Raw genomic sequence first — 20,232 nt, 5'->3', positions numbered from 1 at the left:
TGGCGTTTATTTGTGATGGTGTTTATTTTTAAATCTGCCCTCGGCAGCACCTGGGTTTACAGAAGAGGAAAGTGAGGTCCCAAGAGCTGCGCCCAACTCTAGGGTCCCCGCGCCGCGCCGAGCCCCGGCGAGTGCGAGAGCTGGGGCTGCGCGTGCTCCGTGCCCCCTGCGCAGGAACTGCGCCTGTTTGATTCCCCGTGGGTGGGGCTCCCCTAGGGAGGCTCCTGGGGGACCGGGCTGGCGCCTCCGGGGCTCACCGGGAGGGCTCACCTTCCAGCTGACGCCATGAGCAGCGACACTGAAATGGAAGTGTTCGGCATAGCCGCTCCCTTCCTCCGGAAGTCGGAAAAGGAGAGGATTGAGGCTCAGAACCAGCCCTTTGATGCCAAAACCTACTGCTTCGTGGTCGACTCAAAGGAAGAATACGCCAAGGGGAAAATTAAGAGTACCCAGGATGGGAAGGTCACGGTGGAAACGGAAGACAACAGGGTAAGCCTCGTCTGCGCCCCCTGCAGGCTGGCCGCCCTGTCTGTTCCTCCCAGTTGCCCAGTCTGCATGTCGGCCCCACACCCAGCCATTCCCGGATGTGGCTCTGGCTCCGGAATGCCTCACCTGCCGTCACTGCCTTAGCTTCCCAGGTGTCCTTGGAGAGAGCAGAGCGAACACTGGCCTCAGGTTACAGGGTGGGAGAAGAACCTGGCTGTGGCTGCTCAAAGCAATTCACATTCAGGTGCCTTTGTCAATGTTCATGTCACTCTAGGTCAGAGGAGGCCAGCTCTGTGCATCCCAAGGGTGTGGGGTTGGGAGGCCCCAGGAGGAGGACCTCTTTTAGAACACCCTACTTTGGTGGCCTGTGTTTTTCCTAACTGATCTAGCAATAGCTATCTGACTGAGGAGGTTAAGGAAAGCGGGTGAGGGACCCTAGCGCCCACAAGCGCAGTGTGAAATAGCGGCCCTCCCATCTCACAAAGGCGATAAGCAGTGTAGCCCACGACATTCTGGCCCAGGCTACTGTGGGAGTGCTCAGAGGATTTCTGGACTTCACTACTTTCTGGAATCTAGACCAGGAGAATCTGGAAATGCTCTAAGAAAAGTTTTAAAAAAAGGGGGGGGGGTGGAATCCACAAGAGAGAAATAAAGGAAGTAGTGTCATTGGGTTGGGCATGAAAGGAAATTGCCCTGCGGCACTGCAGGCACTGAGCTCCGGAGGGTGGCAGGTGGCACATTTCAGATGACGGAGCTGAGAGCAGGCTCACAAAGCCTGGGGGAGACAGAACAGACGTAATGAAGATGATCTAAGATACTCTGGACCCTCACGGGGAGGGCTGGTGGGCATGGTAGCTTAAGTGAACCCCTGCTTGAAGGCACATTTCACGCCACCTTGCCCAGAGGCAGGACCAGGAAACCAACCATCTTCCAAGTGGTCTCAGAGAGGAGGTGGTGAGGGCCAGACAGGGACAGAAGCCCGGCTCCCAGGCCTCCAGTGCGGCGAGCCTGAGGGCGCTGGGGTGGGGGCTCCTCCTCTAGAGGGGAGCACGAAGGTGCCCACCAGTGCCCAGGACCCCTGCTCTGCCCCGTGGTTCCCTCTCCTGGCTTGTGACGCTCCAGCCCCAGAAGGGGAGGGGGCTGGGTTCTCTCTCTCAAGCATTGAGGGGGGTGGTTCTGAACAGGACAAGATGTGGGCTCAGGGGCTGGGAGCTCAGAGCTGCTTTCAGGGAGCCAGACCAGAGATCCAAGCCACCTGCCTCCTTCTCTGTCCCTGCCCCAGGGACACCAGTGGACCCGCCGTGCTCGCTGAGTAGACAGCAAAGACCCATCAGCTGCCAGAGCTGGGTTTCGGCCCGGCTGGCACTGCTGGGCTGAGGGTCCCGCTGGCTCCCATGCCTGCGTCATCCCCGCATCTGCCCAGAGACCCCCCCGTCTCATTTCTGTCATCCTCCCCTCGCTTCAGGCTCGCTGGAGACAGGGAAAAACAAAAGCCCTGAGTGATGGAAACAATATCACACCCTGCCACCACCACGCAAGCCGCCCCCCAGCCCTGTCTCCCGGGCTGTCAAACAGGCATTTCCTCCCACGCGTTCTCCCTCTCATCTGGGCACAGGACACAGATACCCACGGCTGCAGGCAAGACGCACAGAGAACCCTAGATGCGCACTGCACCCCTTCCCTTTCAGACCCTGGTGGTGAAGCCAGAGGACGTGTACGCAATGAACCCCCCCAAGTTCGACCGGATCGAGGACATGGCCATGCTGACGCACCTGAACGAGCCGGCCGTGCTGTACAACCTCAAGGACCGGTACACCTCCTGGATGATCTACGTGAGTGCTCACGTCTGCGGGGTTCCTGGGACGTCCGGGGTGGGGGTGGACACGCTTGTGGGGGGCATGGGCTTTTGAAGGATGAGTGTCTGGCTAAGCTGCTCCACAAAAGAGGGGGATGAAAAAGAAGAGGAAGAAAGGGGGGCGGGTGATGGAAGAGGAGACAGCAGAGATGAATGGGGCAGGGGCAGAGGGCTGGAAGGAGGAGGCTGGAGTTGGGGGACGAGCCGGGCAAAGGTGGGGTCCAGGCCTCGTCACTTACCAGCTGTGCAAGGTCGGCTGCACCCTCGTCTGTAACGAGAAATTGTATCCTGCCTCCTTTACAAGTTTCTTGTAAAGAAGAGTGAGATGACAAAAGGCGTGGGCTTTGCGCACCCGTGCACACATGTGTCTTTCACTCTCCCACAGACCTACTCGGGCCTGTTCTGCGTCACCGTCAACCCCTACAAGTGGCTGCCAGTGTACAACCCCGAGGTGGTGGCGGCCTACCGAGGCAAAAAGCGCCAGGAGGCCCCGCCCCACATCTTCTCCATCTCTGACAACGCCTATCAGTTCATGCTCACAGGTAGGTTTCCAAGGAGGAAGCCTGGGAGGGCAGGGCTCCGGGAGGGGCCCGCCCCCTCCCCCTCCCGCTCCCATGTGCAGCTGCCACACAAAGGACAGAGGGTAAAAGTGCTTAAAGAAGGAAAAAGAGGCCAGACGTTTTAGGGCCTTTTAGGCCCTGGTGAGGAGTTTGGATTTAATACAATGTGGGTTATACCATATGAAACTGACATCTTTGTGAACCAAAAACAGAGGTCAACTGTTTCCCACTTCTAATAGCTGGGAAGCCGCTGGCTGGTTGTAAGCGGGGCCTTAACCTCTGAGCCTGTCTCAGTCTCTCCGTGCTCCCACGTGGGACTAAACAGAATGGCAGTGGGAAAGGGGCTTGCGCGGCAAACTCTGACTGCTCGAGACGTGGAGGAGGACTGGGGGCTCTTTCTACGCTGCCAGCAATGCTGTTTTCTTGTTTTCCTTTGGCAGATCGTGAAAACCAGTCCATTCTGATCACGTAAGTGTCCAAGGCGCAGAGCGGTTCTATAGCTGTGGCTCTGTCCCCAGCGCAGGATGGAGGGCTGCCCCTCGCTGTGTTCTGATAACGACGCAGACTGTGATGAGGAGGTGGACGGGGCGGGCAGGAGGCGTGCGAGGCCTCGGAAAGGGAGCTCCCCGTCCGGGCCAGCTCCGCTTGCCGGTCTCCCCTGGGCCCCTGCCTCTCCGCGGGGTCTCACGTTGGTCTGGTAGGTGTGTGTGTGATGTGGCTCAGGTGACATCTCAGGGGGCCCGTTTACACTAACAGGACTTGTTTCTTTTTCTCTTTCATTGAACCCGAACAGCGGAGAATCCGGGGCAGGGAAGACGGTGAACACAAAGCGTGTCATCCAGTACTTTGCAACAATTGCAGCTACTGGAGACCTTGCCAAGAAGAAGGACTCCAAAATGAAGGTGTGGAGAGAGGAAGGCTTTGCTTCCACTGCTAAGCTCTGTCTTAACTTCAGAATGAGGGGGCGTGGGGAGGCGGCATCCCACCTCTTCAAGGAAGGGAGCGCAGGCCAGGATTTAAAATCTTGAAGGACGGCCGGTATGTGGCTGACCTTACTAAAGGACCAGATCCTGTGACTGCCTGGAACGTAAGCCTGCAGGCTCCACTCAGAAAGGCCAGTTTGGGAGCAGCTCACACACACCAATTTGAGAGAGCTGTAGCGTCTACTTGCCTTTGAAACGAATATATAACAACAGTATGAAATGAACACAGATGACTGGAGAATCAAGGAATGGAAGAGTTAAAGGGGTTTTAATCAAGACACCCCACTAGAGGCAAACACAGTAGTGGTCAGAGTGGTCTGAGTGAGATGAGCTGGTGACCTGGTTGAGCCTCAGGTTGGAAAGTCAGGGAGGGAGGGACTGGCGTCACCCGGGGCTGGAGCCGCCAGGGTGTGAGGAGGACGGAGCCCACAGTCATGGTGTGGCTTCTTCCTGCCTTGACTCCTTGCGCCAGGGGACTCTGGAGGACCAGATCATCAGCGCCAACCCGCTGCTGGAGGCCTTCGGGAACGCCAAGACCGTGAGGAACGACAACTCGTCCCGCTTTGTGAGTCTGCGTTCAGTCAGGCTGGGATTTCCTCTGAGGCCTGCAAGTAGGCGAGAGAGCCTGCGGGCCTGGGGGTGGACAGCAGAAAGGAAACAAGTCAACAGGACAGCTGGGACAACGATACCTTCGTAGACAGCTCAGGAACGAGGGCGTGTGCTAGGGTTACTGGGAAGGGGCCTGGAGCATGCGAGCGTGGAGGCCAGGAGAAGAGCTGTGGGTTTCATTCAGGAAGCTACTGAAGGACCCTGTAAGAGGGATGGTTTGATTTGCATCTTGGTCAGACTCACTGTTAACTTTGTTGACTGGACGGGGAGGGGTGGGGGGGAGGCAGTGCAGAACAAGGGGGTGGACGGAGGAGGCCCAGCAAACCGGGAAGAGCAAGGAGAGAGGACGACATACTTAACCGCAAATTCCCGGAGAACAAGGCCCCCAGTCACGCTACCCAGGAGGCTGGTAAGACGACGCGGAGTCCGGGCACACCCCCTCCCTTCCCCCACAGGGCAAGTTCATCCGGATCCATTTTGGTACCACCGGGAAGCTGGCCTCTGCAGACATTGAAACGTGTAAGTAGGTTCCTGGGATCGGACGATGTCTCAGGACATCAGGGGAGCAACTGGGAAAACAGTCCCGTGTTTGTGTCCCTAGATCTGCTGGAAAAATCGAGAGTGACCTTCCAGCTGAAGGCTGAGAGAAGCTACCACATCTTCTACCAGATTCTTTCCAACAAGAAGCCTGAGCTCATAGGTGAGGACCTCCCCAGAGGGGCAGGTCTTGGGCACTGCAGCCCTTCGATGACCAGAGAGTAGTTGTGTCTATGCAGAGGTGACCCGACGGCCAGCAGAGGAAGTTTGTTTTAGGGACGGGATGTGGCTGCTTTAACGGTGACGTGCCAATGTGAAAAACAGATGCCAATGGCCAGTAAAAGACTAAGCCACCGCTGCCTGCGCGCTGGTTTATGGAGCCGGTCTGAACAGCTGTTTAGTTGTCCTCTAGCGCCCCCTTGTGTTCTGGCACAGAAACCACCTTTCACCAAACACTGAGGCCAACGCAAAACCGGCTGAGCTTGTGGATGTCCACCCTGCCCGCTGCTCCACACCTAACGGGCCGTGTACACGGTCTTCTGGGCCCACCCAGAAACGGGCCTGCAGCCTTCCAAGAGGTTTTAGAAAAGACTGTGGTTTACCAAACGACCAGCACTTCCCTCAACGTGGGCTCTGTCCTGGCTCACACTCGGCCAGCTTTCCCTAGTAGTCTTTGCCAGCCTACATTGCTACGTGCTGTCTGCATTTAAATATTCTCCCAGGGGTTCTTAGCCTGTGTTGCATGGACAGGCTTTATATTCAGCCACAGCCACAGCCTGAGTACGAGGGCTGTTTAAAGGAGATTCTAATTCTGCACTTAGCAAAGTCTCAGCCCAGAATACAGGAGCTCAGAGCCTCCAGGGAGATGTTTTCTTTGCGTCCTTGTGACCTCCTCTAACTGTTCATCATTGCAGAGCTGCTGCTGATCACAACCAACCCTTATGACTACCCATTCATCAGCCAGGGTGAGATCCTGGTGGCCAGCATCGACGATGCCGAGGAGCTGTTGGCCACGGATGTGAGTAGGACCTGGAGGGAGGTGGGGGGACTCCCCCACTGCTGGCAGCCAGCTGACGTGCCGTCCTCCAATGCCAGAGCGCCATCGACATCCTGGGCTTCACCCCTGAGGAGAAGTCTGGGCTCTACAAGCTGACGGGGGCCGTGATGCACTACGGGACCATGAAGTTCAAGCAGAAGCAGCGGGAGGAGCAGGCAGAGCCGGACGGCACCGAAGGTACAAACCCACCGCGGCGGGGCCGGGTGCCAGAGCTGGGGGGGGCCGTTCAGCCGAGATCACTAGGTGCCTCTTCTGACAGTGATTAATCCTGCTTCTGCCTGGAGAGGCGACCTCTCCAGGGCTAAGGTGCCTACAGGCTCAGTTCCCGCCCCGTTTGCTGAGTCACTAGAATGATCCTGTTTCAGATACAAAGACAAGTGACCAGGATTTTCTGGAACCCAATGCTGCCTTTTTATAAAATCTATCCTATCCTGAGTGACTTAGCTCCCACCGGCCACCGATAAGCAGTTTAGAGACACAGAATGGAGATTGCACGGAGACGAGCTGGCCAAGCGCTGAAACACCTGGATGACTTTCAGAGTGGGTCTTCCACTTGGCCAGCCATCAGAGGTTTTCTCTTGTATTCAACCTTCTTTTCCTGCCAGTGGCTGACAAGACAGCCTATCTGATGGGCCTAAACTCGTCGGACCTCCTGAAAGCTTTGTGCTTCCCCAGAGTGAAAGTCGGGAATGAGTATGTTACCAAAGGCCAGACAGTGGATCAGGTAAGTGACTCCCACGAGGCTGGAAAGGGACAGGGGCACCCGATGTCCACTGCCTGGGACTCGCTGGCTGACCCATCCCTAATAGGTTCACCATGCTGTGAACGCGCTCTCCAAATCCGTCTACGAGAAGCTGTTCCTGTGGATGGTCACACGCATCAACCAGCAGCTGGACACCAAGCTACCAAGGCAGCACTTCATTGGCGTCCTGGACATCGCAGGCTTTGAGATCTTTGAGGTTTGAGTTACTTATATCCATGTTTTCATGTGGCTTTGTACAGGCGGTTGGTTTTCATTTCAAGATGTCAAGGCAGTCCACATGTCACAGCATCACATCTTGGAGAAAAACTGGATGGAGGGTGGATCATGTAGAAGAGGATGTGGGAGGGTTTGTATTAAGGGGGAAGGCTTGTGTCAAGCGGAATTTTAAAGACATCATCAAACAGATAAAAGGAAAAAAAAACCGCAGTTACTGATGTAGGGAGACCAGAAACACAGAGAAGAAGTTGATAATAAGCCAGTCCTGCAATATTTCATAAATACTCTACTGGCTCTGGGTTAGAAGCATATAGCCATTCATCAAAGTATACATTTGACGTCTAGCAGGTATAAGACGTGCAGGTGAATATAAAGATGCGCTTGCAAGTTTGTAGAGGAAAGGAGACGTAAGGCACACAGAGGACGAGCTACACACAGGGCAGCGGCGGTCAGTGCCCGGGAGGGGCTCGGGCCTTGGGACTCAGAGGAGGGAGAGACACCTTCCAGCAGGAAGTTCGGAGAACACTCCACGGAGGAGATGGGATCCGAACGCATATAAATATGTTAGCTCGAGAAGGCTGATGGGTCTTTGACTTGAAAAGAAGCCTAACTTTCATGTGAACATTGTGTTTTGGCGTCAGTATAACAGCCTGGAGCAGCTATGCATCAACTTCACCAACGAGAAACTGCAACAGTTTTTCAACCACCACATGTTCGTGCTGGAGCAGGAGGAGTACAAGAAGGAGGGCATCGAGTGGACGTTCATCGACTTCGGGATGGACCTGGCTGCCTGCATCGAGCTCATCGAGAAGGTCTGTCTCATGTTGCAGAAATCAAGCTCTGTGACAGCTCGATTATTCACTGCATCTTGTTTAATTACACAGACAGAGAAAAATGCTTAAATAGAATTGTAACTCTGTGTTGTGGTCTGCTTTCAGCCAATGGGCATCTTCTCCATCCTGGAAGAGGAATGCATGTTCCCCAAGGCCACGGACACCTCCTTCAAGAACAAGCTGTATGACCAGCACCTGGGCAAGTCCAGCAACTTCCAGAAGCCCAAGGTGGTCAAGGGCCGGGCCGAGGCCCACTTCTCCCTGATCCACTACGCGGGCACCGTGGACTACAGCGTCTTGGGCTGGCTGGAGAAGAACAAGGACCCCCTGAACGAGACGGTGGTCGGGCTGTACCAGAAGTCATCCAACAGGCTCCTGGCGCACCTCTACGCCACCTTCGCTACGGCGGACGGTAACAGACTCCGCAGAGGGAGGGCCTCGTATCCATATTCTCCCTTCAGTCCGTCCGCAGGACTGAAACATCTCAGTAGGTCTGCTAACAGCAGACACCATCTTTTCTTTCTTTCAGCTGACAGTGGAAAGAAGAAAGTTGCCAAGAAAAAGGGTTCTTCCTTCCAAACTGTCTCTGCCCTTTTCAGGGTAAGAAAAATACAAATTTATTTGCTTGTAATTGGCTTGCAATTATCAGTCGTCTCAAAATGAGTAGTGCAGAGATGTAAACTTGGCTTGGCCAAGAATAGTGATGTGGTCTTCATCTGGTTTCTGTCACTTAGAGGGGGCGGGCGGCAGTGACAGCACACGGATGAAGTCTAACAAATGGAGCGCCAGAATTCAGCTTAATGATCACTTTACACTGCACCTGACTGGCTGGCCAGCCTGGGAGGCCTCCGTGCAAACCTTCTGACTTGCCCGAAGGTCACAGGCAGCAGCATCTCACGCTCCTGGTGCAGCCTGATCCTTCTCTCCAGTTACTTCTGGAGGAGGGCTGTTTCGTGTTGCAGAAACCACGCTCTGTACTTGGTTAGTTTGTGCTTGGTTCGTTTCTGGCTCACTGTGAAGCAAAAGACGGCTGTAGCGGTTATTTGTCTACACCTCAAGCCACAGGACTATTAACAGAAAGAGTTAAATGATATCATTATTCCTTAGAATTCATGATGCATTTAAAATATATTTCTTATTTTTCACCACAGTGTGTCTCTGTGTTTGTAAAAGCCTACAGTATAGGCTTACTGTCAAATTTAATCTTCTCTTAGGAAAACCTGAACAAGCTGATGTCAAATTTAAGAACGACTCACCCTCACTTTGTGCGCTGTATAATTCCCAACGAAACCAAAACCCCGGGTAAGGCATGGGCTGGCTCTGTAGCCAGCGCACAGGTTTTAAGAAATTCCGTGTGAGGCTGACGTTTCTTGCTTCTCTTCTCAGGGGCCATGGAACACAGCCTCGTCCTGCACCAGCTGCGCTGCAACGGAGTGCTGGAGGGCATCCGCATCTGCAGGAAGGGCTTCCCAAACAGGATCCTCTACGGGGACTTTAAACAAAGGTGTGTCGTAAGAAGTGTTCCATATGTTTCTTAATGAGATGTGCAAATGCTGGAATTTGAGAGGGAGAAATACACCTGTTTCAACAGAACAGTTACAGACCTCCATGTAAAATGATTGACTTACCACTTGGCCAAGGGAGACATGCTTCCTTCCCCCCATTTTCTCAGGGGCTTAGCTGATAGGCCAGGTCTTTCTCTGCCATGTTGTCTAAGAGTAGGCCTAGATTCCAGGCCACTATCCAGCCGTATGGCCAAGGGCAACGTTCCTTCCCTCTCTGGACTGTGGCCTTCTTGCCTGAACCAGTTGGCCTCCAAAGTTTGTCTTTGTCTCTGTGTCGACAACGGCAGATACCGAGTGCTGAATGCCAGTGCCATCCCTGAGGGGCAGTTCATCGACAGCAAGAAGGCGTGTGAAAAGCTGCTGGCCTCCATTGACATTGACCACACTCAGTACAAATTTGGACACACCAAGGTACTGCATCAGCTCCGACAGATGCTGGCCTACAGTCCCTGACTGCCTTCTGCAGAACACCGACCCGAATCCTCCTCCTTTCCTCCAGGTGTTCTTCAAGGCCGGCTTGCTGGGAACCCTGGAGGAGATGCGGGATGACCGCCTGGCCAAGCTGATCACGCGGACACAAGCTGTGTGCAGAGGGTTCCTCATGCGCGTGGAGTTCCAGAAGATGGTGCAGAGAAGGTGGCGTGGGGTCTGTGCTCAAACCCGAGCTCTTCGGGAGAAGTGGGGAGTCTCTCCAGAAATCACTGATGCTTTGTTTTCAGGGAGTCCATCTTCTGCATCCAGTACAACATTCGCTCATTCATGAACGTCAAGCACTGGCCCTGGATGAAACTCTTCTTCAAGATCAAGCCCCTCCTCAAGAGTGCGGAGACCGAGAAGGAGATGGCCACCATGAAGGAAGAGTTCCAGAAAACCAAGGATGAACTCGCCAAGTCAGAGGCAAAAAGGAAGGAACTGGAGGAAAAATTGGTGACCCTAGTGCAAGAGAAGAATGACCTGCAGCTCCAAGTACAAGCTGTATGTGTTTAGGAACCTTTTTTATTTTTTTTAACTTTCCTTATAGATTTGATTGTTTAAGAAAACTGGATTTTTGGTAGGATTTTTGCTTTTTAGTTGGGGTGCTTCATAAAGGACTTCATATATGATAAAGTATTGAAATGTTACAAACCTTATCTTTAAACCATTCAAGGAAATCTTGGTTCTTTTTTTTTTTTTAAAGGAAAGTGAAAACTTGTTGGATGCAGAGGAAAGATGTGATCAGTTGATCAAAGCCAAGTTCCAGCTGGAGGCCAAGATCAAGGAGGTAACTGAGAGAGCTGAGGATGAGGAAGAGATCAACGCTGAGCTGACGGCCAAGAAGAGGAAGCTGGAGGACGAATGCTCAGAACTGAAGAAAGACATAGATGACCTTGAGCTGACACTGGCCAAGGTTGAAAAGGAGAAACACGCCACAGAGAACAAGGTACGCTCTCCGAGGGTCAGCTTGACATGGTCATTGCAAGTGCAACTTGATCTCTTCTTAATCATGGCCTGTGGCTGCTTCTTAGGTTAAAAACCTTACTGAGGAACTTGCTGGGCTGGATGAAACCATTGCAAAGTTAACCAGGGAGAAGAAGGCCCTCCAGGAGGCCCACCAGCAGACCCTGGATGACCTCCAAGCTGAAGAAGACAAAGTCAGTTCTCTGAGCAAAATCAAGAGCAAGCTGGAGCAGCAGGTCGACGATGTAAGTAAATAATGCTCATCAGGAATCCTGGACCTGGGGCTGGAAGAGGAATCCTCTGGTTCAAAGCATTTGTTCTCAAAAGGAAATGGTGCCTCTTGCAGCTGGAAAGCTCCCTGGAACAAGAAAAGAAGCTCCGCGTGGACCTGGAAAGGAACAAGAGGAAGCTGGAGGGAGACCTGAAGCTTGCCCAGGAGTCCATACTGGATCTGGAGAACGACAAGCAGCAGCTGGATGAGAGGCTCAAGAAGTAGGCCCCGCAGCCCCCGAGCTCAGTGCGAGGTCCCGGCCGTTTCACCCTCACGTGTTCTGCGTTTCCCTCCACAGGAAGGATTTTGAGTACGGTCAACTGCAAAGCAAAGTGGAAGATGAGCAGACTCTGGGCCTCCAGTTTCAGAAGAAAATCAAAGAGCTTCAGGTAGGAGGCGCTTGGGGTTCTTCTTTCACACGAGGTCACGCACAGTGGGCGGCTGTGTCTGTCGTACAGGAGTTAGAGCTGGCGGGCGGGACCACAGGTCGGCCTGCATCACTGGTCTTTCTGCTAGGCTGATGCAGTAGTGGTGACCAATGTTTCCATAAATTTAAACAAAATATATAATTGAAGTATTTCCAACATGTACTTGGAATGGATGATATCTTAGGTGCTGACCAGGTTGAGGGAGGAAAAATTTGTATCAAAGGAAATTAGCAACATCTGCATTTCTTCAGGAGAAGCCCAAGAGTGGGTTTGTCTAATGGGAATGGAAACTAGCCCGTCCTCGACATTCAAAGTCAAGAGTCCCCTGGGGCCCGTCTGCCCTCACAGGCTCGCATCGAGGAGCTGGAAGAAGAGATTGAGGCAGAGAGGGCGACCCGCGCCAAGACGGAGAAACAGCGCAGCGACTACGCCCGGGAGCTGGAGGAGCTGAGCGAGCGACTGGAGGAGGCGGGCGGCGTCACCTCCACCCAGATCGAGCTCAACAAGAAGCGGGAGGCCGAGTTCCTGAAGCTGCGCCGGGACCTGGAGGAGGCCACCCTGCAGCACGAGGCCACGGCGGCCGCGCTGAGGAAGAAGCACGCGGACAGCGTGGCCGAGCTGGGGGAGCAGATCGACAACCTGCAGAGGGTCAAGCAGAAGCTGGAGAAGGAGAAGAGTGAGATGAAGATGGAGATCGATGACCTGGCCAGCAACATGGAGACCGTCTCCAAATCCAAGGTGCCGGGGCTGCAGGGCGCCAGATCCCCTGGGGTCCTTCCCATCTAAGTACTGACTTAATCCCCACCCCCGTCTCAACCCTTCAGGCAAATCTGGAAAAAATATGCCGCACTCTGGAGGATCAGTTAAGTGAGGCCAGGGGCAAGAACGAGGAAACTCAGAGGAGCATGAGCGAGCTGACGACGCAGAAGTCTCGTCTGCAGACGGAGGCTGGTGAGCGCCAGGCCGCGGGCAGGGCCGCACCTCCCAGACAGCGGACAGGGCAGCCGGTCAGCAGGGAAGGCGGTGTTTGGGGGAGGATTTCTAGGGAAGCATGTTTTCAAGAGAGGCAGCTGGAGTAACCCACGGCAGGGCCATTCAGAAGCACTGCGAGACCAGGAGAACGAGAGAGGAGGAGGGACGGCTCACACTGCCGTCTGGTTTGTGCTCTTTCAAAGTGCATACAGCCTTGCCTCAGAAAGACTGGAAGGGGCAGAAACAGGGCTAGAAACCCAGTCCCACGGCTTTTCTACTTCTTGCTGCACCCAACTCAGACTTGTCTGCAGGGGAGCATTTTAGACAAGGAAGAAGCATGGGCGCTTTGCACAGGCCCTCGGCGCGTGATAAAAACACACGGGACGACCCCGGGGCTTTGGCTCCCCAGCACCGGTCCTCCAGCCCGTCAGCACGGCCGCACCGCTGCGCTGCCAGCGGCCCAGCCAAGACAAGGACGGAAAGACATTTAGTTGCCACTTGCACCGTGATCTTGGGATCCACCTCTGGAGTTCTAAGGCCTCTCCCCCACCCTTCTTCCCCACTCTTACCTCTACATAAGCATATAGGCCAGAACTTACATACCATATATACTTAATACCATAGCCACCCAGGAGTCCAACCTCAAGGCGCTAAAGATAGAACGTCCTAAGGAACGCGGCCGAGGGATGCAGGACTCCCCCAATGACAAATCGACAAACAGCTGGAAACACCAGGCACTGAAAGGGCTGACGGGACTTTTCGGGGGTTAATGTTTAAATTTACAATTATTCTCAACAAGGTTTACTGACAGAGTCACTCCACACTTCTAGAAGTTTCTAACACTGTCTTCTCAGGGTGTGTTTCAGTTTCTTTTTCATGAACATGTCCCTTCACCCCCAGGAAAGGACCACACCTTACAGTTTACTCTCCCTAGATCTCAGCACAGTGCCTCACACACAATAGAAACTTGGTGACTTGACGAATGAGTAAAATTAAATCATTTTCCTCCTGGACACAGGTGAGCTGAGTCGACAACTGGAAGAAAAGGAGAGCATAGTGTCGCAGCTTTCCAGAAGCAAGCAAGTGTTTACGCAGCAGATAGAAGAGCTCAAGAGGCAGTTGGAGGAAGAGAGCAAGGTAGATCACCTGTCAGCCTGGTCCTCTGACCCAGTTTTCAAGTGACACATGCAGAAACAAAGCGCAGCTTTGTTCAGTAGGTGCCACTGGATTGTGTCACGCACATGACACTAAAATACAAGTCCACTGGGTGCTGTCCTCTTTCTTGGCTTCTGCAGGCCAAGAACGCCCTGGCCCACGCCCTGCAGTCCTCCCGCCATGACTGCGACCTGCTGCGGGAACAGTACGAGGAGGAGCAGGAAGCCAAGGCCGAGCTGCAGAGGGCGATGTCCAAGGCCAACACGGAGGTGGCCCAGTGGAGGACCAAATACGAGACGGACGCCATCCAGCGCACGGAGGAGCTGGAGGAGGCCAAGTACGCAACTAGATTTGTCTTTAGGAGAACTGGAACCCCTAACTGATAAAATGACACAGGGCACACTGCCTTTAGAACTGCTTGGGAACAAATCTGTTCTGTTACCAGATGTTTCCCCATCTCTTCTGTGTTTTAATGCAGCGCGGTGCCATTAGAGGGACCGGGTGTCCGCACATTTCATCAGGACAAACCACTGTGATCTTGGTTAGAAATAAGGCGGTTATCGATCACTGATTTTTAGCAGATGGGAAGTTCTCCTGGGCTTGGAAAAGCAAATGGGTGTTTGAATCACATAGATTGCTGTTCATCAAGCAGGAATCACCAGTGTTCAAGAGGACTGAAACGTAAACAGCATTTGCTTTTCTTTCACGTTCTTTAAGGAAAAAACTTGCTCAGCGCCTTCAAGATTCTGAGGAGCAGGTTGAGGCGGTGAATGCTAAATGTGCTTCCTTGGAGAAGACCAAGCAGAGGCTGCAGGCAGAGGTGGAGGATCTGATGGTTGATGTAGAAAGAGCCAACTCCCTGGCCGCCGCCCTGGACAAGAAGCAGAGGAACTTTGACAAGGTGGGGGGTCAGCCCCCTGCAGGTGGGATGCGGTGATGTGGGAGTTCCCGGTAGGTAGTCATGCAAGCAGGAAGAGGGGTACCAGCCCTGACGCTGCCCCGGGAGCAGTGTGACCTAGGGCAAGTCCCTGAACTCCACTGGGCTGTAGTTTCCTCATCTGTAAATGAAATGGGAGCGGGACAGGGGGAGGGCCCTTCCCAGCACTGTCCGTGGAGATAGACCACTTTCTGCCATGTTGTCCAGCCCCCAGCATTTTTGCTCCCCATATGGCTGGTCTGTCTGGGTGGCCAATGTGGGACTCTGACTCGGGTCCCACTGAGAGGCCTTCTGGGAGCCTCCTCTTTAGTATGACAGGTAGGGTTGATTTGAACCGAAGTTTTAATGAAGTGTTCAGAAGCACAGGGCCATTCTCACATTAGGAAAAGGGCAATTATGCCCGGCTAATTCCCTCTCAGAGGACCCACTGCTTTGGGGTGATGGCAGTTGTTACTGACCAATTACCAATCTGGAGTAAATCTGTGGGACAAAATCTTGGTTAGTCAACAGTGAGGAACAAGGAGCCAGACAAGAGACACAGCCGAGGGTGGCCCCAGTTCTGTGTTTACCTTCACGGTTATACTTAGAAGCCTGGAGGACAAGAGCTAATTAACGGAGGTGCCGTCCACCCCACGCCCCAGGTGCTGGCAGAATGGAAGACGAAGTGCGAGGAGAGCCAGGCGGAGCTGGAGGCATCGCTGAAGGAGTCCCGCTCCTTGAGCACCGAGCTCTTCAAACTGAAAAATGCCTACGAAGAAGCCTTAGATCAACTTGAAACTGTGAAACGAGAAAATAAGAATTTAGAGCGTAAGCAGTTTGTCTGAAACCTCTTTTCACACAGCTGCCAGAGCGTGGGACGGTGGTGGGCGCGACGTGGGGCTTGCAGCCCTGCGCTGGTGGCTGGTGCACACGCACAGGAGTGTCGCCAGCTGAGGGGCTATTTCTGAGTCTCTGTGTGCTGTACCTTATCTCTGAGAAACCGCATCCTTAGAACTGTGATGAACTCATTACAAGCACTTAGCTGGTGCTCACTCCACCTGGAAACCTGAGCAGAGGCACTCAAATGCTATCGGAACGTCTTTCTTTGCAGAGGAGATAGCGGATCTCACAGAACAAATTGCTGAGAATGGTAAAACCATCCATGAACTGGAGAAATCAAGAAAGCAGATTGAGCTGGAAAAGGCTGATATCCAGCTGGCTCTCGAGGAAGCAGAGGTGAGCGGATGTGGGGAGGCAGCGGTGGGAACAGACACGGGGATGGCGGAGCTCCCACCTGGGAGGCCAGCGGGCCCCTCTCTGTGTCTTAATTCTTGCCTCCGTAAAGTCACAGCCCTAATGCCGGCTCCTTTCCTATCAAATCGCATGAAATAATACCTGTGAATTATTTTGAACCTACTGGAGAAAATCATTACATTAAGATAGGTCTGAAAAATGAGATTTCACAAAAATTTCAGATGAATTTAAAAAAATCTTTAAAGTACCTTAAGTATGATGATATAAATATTGTTGTTAGTATAATAAAAATGGTAATAAAACAGGTATTATTTCTGCACTAAAGGTGAGTGAGTTTGGTGGGGGAGGGTACAGCTCTGTAGCAGAGCATATGCTGTGCACGAGGTCCCAGGTTCAACCCCCAGGACCTCCATTAAAAACAAATACTCCTAATTTCCTCCCACACAAACAATCGTTTTAGAAGATAGTTTTGAATATTGTAGAGTTAGAGTCATGAATGTTCCACTGAAGCCTTACAACCCTGGAGGGTGCTACAGGGGGCTCTGTCCCATCACTGGCACCATTTCTCTTCTCTTTTTGATCTTCAAAGGCTGCCCTTGAGCATGAAGAGGCCAAGATCCTCCGAATCCAGCTTGAACTGACCCAAGTGAAATCAGAAATCGACAGGAAGATGGCGGAGAAAGACGAGGAGGTGGAGCAGCTGAAGAGGAACTACCAGAGAGCGGTGGAGACGATGCAGAGTGCCCTGGACGCCGAGGTGCGGAGCCGGAACGAGGCCGTCAGGATCAAGAAGAAGATGGAGGGGGACCTGAATGAAATTGAGATCCAGCTGAGCCACACCAACCGCCAGGCCGCAGAGACCCTCAGACACCTCAGGAGCGTCCAGGGACAGCTGAAGGTGTGAGCGCTCCCTGCTAGGAAGCCTCTCCTGCCCTCAGAGATGCAGAGCTGTGGGCTGGGCTCATGGTCCTGATGCTCCACTTCAACCAGACGTTGCCTTTACTCTCTGGCCAGGACACCCAGCTACACCTGGACGACGCTCTCCGGGGCCAGGAGGACCTGAAGGAGCAGCTGGCGATCGTGGAGCGCAGAGCCAACCTGCTGCAGGCGGAGGTGGAGGAGCTGCGGGCCACCCTGGAGCAGACGGAGAGGAGCAGGAAAATCGCAGAACAGGAGCTCCTGGACGCCAGTGAGCGCGTCCAGCTGCTGCACACCCAGGTGAGGGGAGGGGGATGGGGCAGGGGAGGGGAGAGTCCAGCCTGAGACACGCCTGCATAACCCCCCCTTCTCTTGCCCTAGAACACCAGCCTCATCCACACCAAGAAGAAGCTGGAGACAGACATCACGCAGCTCCAGAGCGAGGTTGAGGATGCCAGCAGGGACGCAAGGAACGCTGAAGAGAAAGCGAAGAAGGCCATCACAGACGTGAGGCTCCCTGCTGCTCTGTATGGCTGCCACCAACTGTTATCTCACCAAAGCCCCCCCCCCCACCGCCTCGAGAAAGTTCCCATTAGACAGGTGGGGCCTCCCCGGGGCACAAGGGGTGTGAAGTCTGTCCCCACTCCCCCTCAGCATGTCCCCTCCCACACACTTAAACAGTGGACATGAGACAGATGGAGTACGGATAAAAAAGACCGGAAGGGATTAGATTAGATTCTTACGCCCGCGGAGAGGAATGCTCTTCTTTCCTTCCATGGATGACTGATTCCAGATAAGGCCCGCAGATGTCAGGATCTCACCAAGTGTCACCTCCCACCAGCCCCTGACCTCCCTGCTCTGAGGCCTTGGCCCTGCGCCCTGGCTCCCACAGCGCCGCCTGCTGCCTGATGGAGAACACGACCCCGTGACTAATTGGCTCTGTTTACCCACAGCCCGGTTCTAACCTCACTACCCCACGCCCATGACGCTAGGCAGCAACCCAGTCTCCTCCAGGTCCCGGGTTCCTCTGGAAACACATATTGGTGATAATGAAAGGAGGAATTTCCTTGGGGTGGGGGACAGTCCCTAGGAGGCCTAAACTTTTTTTAAACTAAAAAGGGAAGAAATCATTTCCATCAGCCCTTGGTTTCATTTCTTATTTTACATACCGGGTGTAGCTCTTCACAGATTCCAATCATCACACCGCCTACTGTCCTTTGTCTTTAGCGTGGCTCCGGTCCTCTGGGTACCCAGACTTGGGCAGCTCCAGGCACTTGACCTCTGTCCACAGCTTGGTGTGATTTGTTTTTCAGGCGGCCATGATGGCCGAGGAGCTGAAGAAGGAGCAGGACACCAGCGCCCACCTGGAGCGGATGAAGAAGAACCTGGAGCAGACGGTGAAGGACCTGCAGCACCGCCTGGACGAGGCTGAGCAGCTGGCCCTGAAGGGCGGGAAGAAGCAGATCCAGAAGCTGGAGACGCGGGTACTTGCGGGATGGACCCCAGCAAAGAGGACAGCCCTCCCGCCTCTCCCACCCATGCTCCAGCCCCAGGCTAACTTCCTAACCCTTTCCCCAGATCCGAGAGCTGGAGTTCGAGCTTGAGGCAGAGCAGAAGAAGAACGCAGAGTCTGTCAAGGGCCTGAGGAAATATGAGCGGCGGGTCAAGGAGTTAACTTACCAGGTAAGTGGAAACCCCACGGCACTTTCTCTGTCAAATGCAAACACCACCCTGGGTCCTCGCTCCAAGAAACAGGAAGAAACTCTTTAGCCCCAGAAGACTGGTGGGACCTCGTGCCCGTCTGCCCCCTCCTGTCTCAGTACCTTCCCATGGCCTCTTTCAGAGCGAAGAGGACAGGAAGAATGTGCTGAGGTTACAGGACCTGGTAGACAAACTTCAAGTGAAGGTCAAGTCCTACAAGAGGCAGGCTGAGGAGGCCGTAAGTCAGACAGAATGATCCTAGCATGGCGCCTGGTCTGTTCCTCTCCACTAGCTCTAGGAGAGGCCACGCTGCTCTTACCCGCCCGGCTCTTTGCTTTTAGGATGAACAAGCCAATGCCCATCTCACCAAGTTCCGAAAAGCTCAGCATGAGCTGGAGGAGGCCGAAGAACGGGCCGATATTGCAGAATCTCAAGTCAATAAGCTTCGCGCCAAGACCCGCGACCTCACCTCCAGCCGGGTAGGTGTTCCGAAGCCCTGGGTAGGGAGCCGCGGATGCGGCTCCAGGGGCGGAACCCGTGGTGATGGAAACACTTTTGAGCTGGAAAGGACCTTAGAGAACCCTCGACTTTAGAGCTGGTCAGTCTCCGGCTCAGGAAAGGAAAGCATTTGCATAAAGCCACTGAGCTAAGAGCCGGGCTAAACCCAGGTCTGTAAGTTGCCATAAAACAAGCACCACTAGCACCGTCCTCAAGAGGAACCGGCGGGGTGCTTTCGCGCGCCCTCTGCGGGCCAGTCCCCGTCACTGCACATGTAGGTTCCTAGACACCTGGGCTCCTTCTCTGAGGGCCCGTCTCAGGTGGGGTGACTGCTCCACGTGAGCAGTTGTGCGTTCTGAAATCCAGAGAACATCCCCTGTCCCACTGAGATACGCAAGCAAGCCCGCCCCAGATGCTCACTGGGGGAGGGAGCAGGCAGAAATGCCTCTCTGCCACCTGACAGAACTAAGAATGCCCACTTCCCCCAGATGGTGGTCCACGAGAGTGAAGAGTGAGCCATCCGCTTCCGGAACAGGACAGGAAATATGCGAATGTATGTTTTCATTGTTCCTGGCCCTTATTAATTTCCATGTGACTGCTTTTCACATGCAATAAACGTTGCTTTGTTTCCATTTTCTTTTGGTGATATTTATACCCAATGTGGAAATCTCAGTGAGCAGCTGCCTTGATAAATTCAACTGGTGTGTGTATGTGGGGAAAAGGAGAGGTTGCTTTTGGTTTAAATTTGAGATTAGGTCAGAAATAAGATGTATTCCTAGGTTAACCAAGGCTTTAGCGGGGGAAGAGGGAGGAAGGCGAGTCTGTCCAAGAGTCGTCTCCCAACTTGTCACGAAGGTTTGGTTCAGGAAAAGCCCGTCTCAAGGAGATACGGCTGTAAGTCGAGGCCAGGGTCCCCCCACATCCTGTCAGGGAACTACGCTAGAATCTAGTAAAAGTTGGTCAGGCACTGCTCCACACAAGCGTTAAAACTAACTGCTAGCAATACACGAACGAATGAAATAGCGTCTGGTCCCTCCAGGGGCTCGGTCTGAATCCCCCACTGACTTCTTGGCTCAGTCTGCACTATTTCAAAGCCACACAACAGAAAATCTCACCCCTTATCCAGGGTAACCCTGTCTTTGCTGAAAGAGAGAAACAGGTCAGGAAGGCAGACTAACTATCTGGCCGAGCTGCTACTGGAAACAGCGTCTTCAGAGC

At 53.6% G+C, this 20,232-nt stretch overlaps 1 protein-coding gene across 1 annotated transcript; it reads left to right on the top strand.

Moving 5' to 3' along the window:
- Positions 1-277: 277 nt before the first annotated feature.
- Positions 278-19,644, top strand: LOC105095877 (myosin-3). The gene is made up of 39 exons (XM_031467623.2): positions 278-489; positions 2,175-2,318; positions 2,727-2,883; positions 3,342-3,369; positions 3,695-3,803; positions 4,357-4,449; positions 4,949-5,012; positions 5,095-5,193; positions 5,945-6,048; positions 6,126-6,264; positions 6,693-6,811; positions 6,897-7,046; positions 7,708-7,878; positions 8,005-8,311; positions 8,429-8,499; positions 9,114-9,201; positions 9,286-9,403; positions 9,752-9,875; positions 9,964-10,100; positions 10,184-10,439; positions 10,642-10,884; positions 10,970-11,146; positions 11,248-11,393; positions 11,471-11,561; positions 11,949-12,338; positions 12,425-12,551; positions 13,591-13,709; positions 13,868-14,064; positions 14,445-14,628; positions 15,306-15,471; positions 15,755-15,879; positions 16,487-16,795; positions 16,912-17,115; positions 17,197-17,322; positions 18,129-18,299; positions 18,394-18,498; positions 18,659-18,754; positions 18,858-18,995; positions 19,503-19,644. The coding sequence occupies exons 1-39, from the start codon at positions 286-288 to the stop codon at positions 19,527-19,529; spliced, it is 5,823 nt and encodes a 1,940-aa protein (XP_031323483.1). The 5' UTR covers positions 278-285; the 3' UTR covers positions 19,530-19,644.
- The last annotated feature ends 588 nt before the right edge of the window (positions 19,645-20,232 follow it).

Source organism: Camelus dromedarius, chromosome 16 (assembly GCF_036321535.1).
Source record: "Camelus dromedarius isolate mCamDro1 chromosome 16, mCamDro1.pat, whole genome shotgun sequence".
Lineage (NCBI taxonomy): Eukaryota > Metazoa > Chordata > Mammalia > Artiodactyla > Camelidae > Camelus > Camelus dromedarius.
This window is presented reverse-complemented; position numbering and strand designations above follow the sequence as displayed.